Genomic DNA, 6,662 nt, shown 5'->3' with positions numbered 1-6,662 from the left:
ATATCACCTGATCGATAGGCACCAACAGTATTACTTTTTGTTACAGCTGGGTTTTTTTTGTTTTTTTTATCACAGCTGGTATATATTTTCTGTTTGTACTAAGTGTACCAGTTAAGATTGGTAGGGTTCCTTGCTGTGGTGGCTGAGAGCAGACAAATGACCGCAAAGGGTTAAAGCTCGATTTGACGCGCGCAGCCTCCTGCCCGGGAAAGAGAGGACGCGGAGCGTGGCCGAGCCTCCCTGTCTCTTAACCTGCTACTTTACCTGATCTCATTGTGTGGATGCCAGCGCCAGCTACCGGCGCCTGAAGAAAGCGAGAGGCCGAGTGGATTCCCGTGACCCACCACACCGATAACCCCCTCGGCGAAGAAGCGCCCATTTTCCACCTCGCAAACCGCAAAGGATTCTGGGAGTCGCTCGGCGCGGGGCGGGCAAAACGCGTGCGCCCTCGGTGCCACAGCGCGCCCTAGCGGCCTGGAGGGGCCTCTGCGTAGTCGCCGTAACCCATAGCAACCCGAAGTCGCTTCCGATGGGATTCGGAAGGGAGGATGGGTTGGAGTCCGAGTCGTTTGGAGTTTTGGGGCAGTCTGACAGAATGGGAGCCCGGCCTGGGGTGAAGAATAGAGCCTCGGGACCGTTGGGGCTTTCTCGGGTGCCCCGGTGCATGGGGTAAATGCCCAGGAGAGCAATTGCTAGGTTGTATGATAAATGAATGTTTAAATTTTCAAAGAAACAGCTAAACTGTTTCTAGAGTGGCTTGACCATTTTATTTTCCTGTCAGCAACATATGACAGCTCCAGTGTCTTCACATCCTCGCCAGCATTTGGTTTTATCACTATTTTTAGTTTTAGCCATTATGATGGGTATCAAAATCTCAAGGTCTGAATTTGCATTTCCCTAATGGCTTGTGATGTTGAACATCTTTATTAACTATCTGTGTATTTTTTTCAGTAAAACGTTTCTTTATATCTTTTGCTTATTTTCTAAATGGGTTGTTTGCTTTTTTAAGTCAAGCTTTGAGAATTCTTTATTCTAGAGTCCTTCGTTAGATATGTGGCTTGTAAATATTTTCTCCCAGGGTGTAGCTTCTCTTTTCATCCTATTAAAAGAGTCTCTTGCAGAGCAAAAGTTTTTAATTTTGATGGGGTTCAATTTATCGATTTTTTTTCTTTTGTGGGTCACGCTTTGCCGTTCTAAGAAAGTTTCACTAAGGTCCTGAAGATTTTTTTTTCCTGTGTTTTCTTCTAAAACCATTATAGTTTTATGTTTTACATTTAAATTTATGATTGAATTTGAGTTAATTTTTGCATAAGGTGTGAGGTGCAGGTCAAGGTTCATATTTTTGCCTATGGATGTTCAATTGCTTCTGCACCACTTGTGGAAAAGACTGTTCTTTCTCCATTGAACTACCCTTGCATCTCTGTGAAAACACGGTTGGCCCTAATTGTGTGAGGCTGTTTCTGGATTCTCTATTGTTTCATATGTGTCCATCCCTCCATCGGTACCACACTGTCTTGATTCTTGTAGCTATATGATAAGTCTTGAAATTTGGTTGAGAGTGTCTTCTCACTTTGTTCCTTTGTCAGGATAGTTTTAGCTATTCTAGTTCCTTTGTCTTTTCATATAAAGTTCAGATTAGTCTTGCTTAAATCTAGAATACATCTTGTAGGGATTTTGATAGAAATTGCATTAAATATGTATTATTAGGGACATTTCACAGTTTTACTATGTTCTTCCAGTCCATGAATACAGAATATTTCTCCATTTATTTAGATCTTCTTTGATATCTTTTATCAGTGTTTTGTAATTTTCAGCATACAGTTCCTATATACATGCTTTGTTAGATTTTCAATTTATAAGCTTTTTTTGAGTGATCGTAAGTGATATTGTATTTTTAACTTCAGTTTCCACAGGTTCATTGATAGTACATTGAAGCCCACTTGATTTTTGTATGTTGATCTTGTACTGTGTGACCTTGCTGAACTCATGTATTAGTACTAGGAGTTTATTCATAGATTTCTGGGGATTTTCTAGTAGGTCATAATGTCCTCTGCAAATAGGGACCATTTTCTTTCTTTTTTTCCGATCGGTATGTCTTTTATTTCCCTTTCTTACCTTATTGCTCTGGCTAGTTCTTTCAGTATTATATTTAATAGTAGTGGAGAGCTTGGACATGTTGCCTTGTTCTGGATCTTAGGGGGAAAGCACTCATTTTTATACTTCTAGATTAAATTTTTTCAGACAAAAATCAAATCGAGCCCACCTTTTCCCATTGTTCACTATTGTTTTGAACTATTTTATTTTTAAGTGAATTTTAAATTGGTCTTTTCCTGATATCAATTAGCCTTGGAAGATGAGGGCCTCTTTTCTGTGTAGCCCCTTCTTTCCTCATTTTCCTGACTGCTTTTCAAGGCCATGGATTCTATGCCCCCTAGTGGCCTCATGGAGTCATGTCCTGTCTCAGCTGCAGCCGAGAAGAGTGTGACCTGCGGGTGGGAGGGGCCTCAGAGACGTTCCATAGTCCTTTCCCCATCCTGTTGAGGCCCCAGGGGCCGGCTGACCCTCTCCTCCCCTGGTGTCTGCAGACAGTGGTCTCGGGCCCCTTGCCAGGCCAGGTGGTGGCGCCGGTGTCCGGGAGCAGCCTGGGTGTGTGGCGTGCGGAGATCAAGCCAAGGGTGCGTGAGATCCACCTATGCAAGGACTAGCGTGGCAAGACGGGGCTGCGACTGCGGGCCATCGACAAGGTGGGGCTGGGAGTCGGGCGGCAGGGGGCGACGCGCTGGACAGCATCGGTGAACAGCCTGAGCCACCTGAGCTCCCCGCTCCTTGCGCCTGGGTTTTGGCTGCACAGACCAGCAACCGCGGAGGGCAGTGCGGGGTGGGGGTGGGCATGGGGGTGAGTCGTCCACAGTGAGGAAGGTGCAGAGAGTGCTGGAAGCAAAGCCCACCTAACCCTCAAGCCCAAGCAGTTCCTCTCTACCCCCTGTCCCAAGGCCCAAGGCCTGGGACTGGACTGCAGCAGGTGTCCTCCGTCTGCCTCTCAGGGGCTCCTGTTGTTCAAAGCCTCCTTTCCCCATGTCCCCCAATTCACTGGCTGCCAGGTGGCTCTCCTTATGTCCTTGATGCTGTTGTGAGAGGCGGTGCAGTCCAGTGGTTGGGGTGCAGCCTCCAGACAGGGTTGAAATTCTGCCTCAGCTGCTCCTTAGCTGTGTGGCCTGGAGTGTTTCCTCCCCAGGAAAATGAGGTAACCAATGTACCTGTTGGCAGAGCTGTAGTCTTAGTGCCCTGTAGGCCCCCAGAGGATCAGGAGGAAATAACAGCTAGGAGGAGAGACCTGGCCCTGGGGGAGGGGAGCTGACTGGGGCCTTGCCTCTCCCAGGGGCTCTTTGTGCAGTTGGTCCAGGTCAATACTCCCGCATCCCTTGTGGGGCTGTGTTTTGGGGACCAGATCCTGCAGATTGATGGGTGTGACAGTGCTGGGTGGAGCACAGACAAAGCACACCGGGCAGTGAAGAGGGCCTCAGTGGAGATCATCATGGTTGTTCGGGACAGGTGAGTAGCCAGTCGCAGGAGCCTCTCTGTTCCCCTCCAGCCTCGTCACAGGCCCAGCTCACTATCCCTTCCCCACAGGCCATTCCAGCGGACTGTCACCATGCACAAGGACAGCACCGGCCACGTTGGTTTCATCATTAAGAAGGGGAAGGTGGCCTCTGTAGTCAAAGGGAGTTCTATGGCCCGCAGTGGGCTCCTCACCAACCACTGTGTGTGGGAAGTGAATGGGCAGAATGTCATCCGGCTGAAGGTAGGCCCGGGGCTGGGCTCTGCCCCAGAACTTAAGGAGCAGAGAGCCTGCTGGGTGGTGGGAGGGAGAGCCCATGTCTGTGGGCAGGCTACTGCCTCCATCCGAGCTTCAGTTTCTTCATCCTGAGGTTGCTTTGAGGAGTCAATAAGACAATAAGTACATAGGACTTTGGGCACATAATAAGCGCTCAGTAAATATTAGCTGTTGATACTAACACATGAAGGTCAAAGGTGTGGCAGAAAGAGGAGGTATGAAAGGCCACAGGTACCCAGGTGGCTGCATGACTACCTCCCTACTTTGTGGGGTACTTCTGTTTGCATCCTGGATCACGTAACAAGAATATTTTAGAACGTTGTTCTTCAGAAATCTGTTTCTGACCTCTGTTCATTTTTTGAGGGGTGGTGCGTCGCAACTTTCATCTTTGAAAAATAAGAGGGAGCCAGTGGTCTAGAGTCAGTGCTGCAGACATGGACTGAGGGGTGGGTGCCTTCAGGGAATGGACTGCAGAGGGTGATGTGTCATGTGGCTTTTGGTCCCTGAATGAATGAAAGTAATTTTTTCCTGACTTGATGAGAGTGGTTCTCATCCCAGATGTAATTTAGGTGAGGGTCCCTTCCCCTCCTGTGGCCTGGGCTTTGGGCTCAGGTGGTAGGGTTCCCCGGGCAGAAGTTGCCTGGATGGTGGCATTCATTCCACAGCTGGCAGTCTTTTAGGCCAGTTCTCCACCCCTCACAAGGGCCATCACCAAGCCATTCCTGTCACATGTCTGCTTCCCTGTGCCTGACAGTCTCGCCCACCTTCCCTGGAGGCTGGTTCTGCTGGCTCACTGTGATCAGGAAGTTCTTCATAATGTCTGTCCAAGACCCCTCCTGCTGCATCTCTCCCCTTGGGGATCAGGTGTGATCATCCAAAGGGAACCCACTATACCTAAAAAGCTGAGGACACATACCAATTCTGAGTAGCCGGCTCTCAGATATTGGTGAATTCATCCTTTGAAAGCATTGTAGGTCATTGATCTTACTGTGAGGAGCAGTCATTCTACATGTGCTGCTGATCCTCTCCTTGGCGGCTCAAGGCTTCATTACAGACTTGTTATCCTGCCAACCACAGTGTGTGAGGCTCTTAGGATTGGGCTTGTCCCCTTTCTGAATGGCCCCAGATAGCTATGCTTCTTGAGATTACCTTTTCAAAGTTCATCTACTTTCACTCTGGCCATCACTAGTCTTGTCTAGCACGTCTTCTCCCATTTATCCCAGAAAAACTAAGAAAATACAAATCAAGTTAGAGATATGAGTAAAGTCAAGGTCACTGGTCTCTGAGTAAGGGCCAGAGGCTCTTCTGTTGCCACCATTTTAGCTTTTGGACTGTTGGGCACACTTTGCATAGAGACTTTTGTTTCTTGTGCTCCCCAGGATCTCAATGGCTTCTGCAGGCCTTTCTCACTTTACTAAGGTGTAAGGGGAAGGAGTCCCATGTGGGTTCAGCTCAGGCTGACTGGCCAACAGGGGCCCAGTGGGTGGTGGGTGCACCTGCCCCCCACTGGATGGCTATTTTCTTGCTGGTTTTAGGCCAGAACCCGAGTATGACTGGGACCAGGGGGATGGGATAGAAGATGTGGCATGGTGAGATTCCAGGGCCTCTGTGGAGAGAAGGAGAGTAGTGACATTTGTAAGGCCCTGTTATGTCAGGCCCATGGGACTGGCCCTAGAGGGTTGGGAGTGGCACACTCATTTTACCGAGGGGATCCTCAGGGGGAGCCCCACGTTCTTGCTTAAGCAAGGCCTCACCTAGGTGTCTGCCTGGGACTCTCACCTGAGGGGCAGCCCTACCCTTGAAGTCAGGTGTCAGGGGCCACATTGACCCTTCCACAGAGTTGCCCGAAGAGTTTCCCCTGGCCCCCAGGGTGACCGCTTGTTTGCCTCCTCTCTAGGACAAAGAGGTCATGAAGATTCTGGAGATGGCCGGGAACGTTGTCACACTGACCATCATCCCAGCTGTGATCTATGAGCACATGGTCAAAAAGTAAGGCTGTTCCCCTTCTTTCTCCCCCTCCCCTCCCCTCCTCTCCGCTGCCCCAGCTTCCTCAAGGCTCACACAGTGCACTGCCCAGCCTGCCCTCCCCCACCACCCTCCCTTCACTGTGGCTGGTGGCTTCGAGTGATTTGGAATCTTAGAAATAAAAGTGAAGGCCCAAGTGGGATGCAGAGGCTGCGGGGGAGGGGAAGGCACTGCTGGGTTTGGCCACTGTCGTCGTTGCTGCATCTAGGCTGTCCCAGACTGTGCTCCACCTCACCATGGACCACGCCATCCCAGATGCCTGCCGTCACAGGAGGGCAGCTGAGCCCTCCCACCCTCCTGCAGGAAAGGAAGAGCCCCTCAAGGATGAGTTTCAGAGGCCTGCCGCCTGGGAGCCGGGACGGGGGTCTTGATGGGGGTGTGCTCCAAGTGGGGTGACATCAGATCACATTGCCTGTCATTTATAACACAGGCCTCCTTGGAGCCTGACTCTTGACTAGACTAAGGCAGGGCCAGGGCCCACAGGCAGCCGGGTCTTTGTGCCAGTTTAAATGCCGGCATGTAGGCAGCCAGCTAAACACTTCTTGAAGTTGCATTGCAGCTGAGTCCCTTTCAAGATTTTGCCTCTATCAGAAAAACAGTCCTACTTATTGAGAGAACAGAAATACATTCTTTGTGAGAGTTTTTCCCCCTTTACTTGATCTCTGTCACTAACTGTACATAGCCATAACTCCTGTCTTTTGAATAAAGCTTTGATTTTAAATTTCTTCCTCAGAAGTAACTGAAAATTGCAGAATTTCAGTTCCATGAAATGCCAGGGCTGGCTTTCTTTTAAGCAATCATG

The 6,662-nt window shown here is 49.4% G+C and overlaps 1 protein-coding gene across 1 annotated transcript; it reads left to right on the top strand.

The window, feature by feature from the left end:
* Positions 1-2,450: 2,450 nt before the first annotated feature.
* SDCBP2 (syndecan binding protein 2) lies at positions 2,451-6,581 on the top strand (the record flags this gene model as incomplete). The annotated part of the gene is made up of 5 exons (XM_081148335.1): positions 2,451-2,675; positions 3,380-3,552; positions 3,631-3,802; positions 5,733-5,824; positions 6,069-6,581. 5 exons carry the CDS (start codon positions 2,451-2,453, stop codon positions 6,229-6,231), a joined length of 825 nt encoding a protein of 274 aa, XP_081004461.1. The 3' UTR covers positions 6,232-6,581.
* Between the last annotated feature and the right edge of the window lie 81 nt (positions 6,582-6,662).

Source organism: Miniopterus schreibersii, assembly GCF_964146895.1.
Source record: "Miniopterus schreibersii genome assembly, chromosome: 10".
In the NCBI taxonomy this organism is placed as follows: domain Eukaryota; kingdom Metazoa; phylum Chordata; class Mammalia; order Chiroptera; family Miniopteridae; genus Miniopterus; species Miniopterus schreibersii.
The sequence above is the reverse complement of the archived record's forward strand: the minus strand, read 5'-3'. Positions and strand labels throughout refer to the sequence as shown.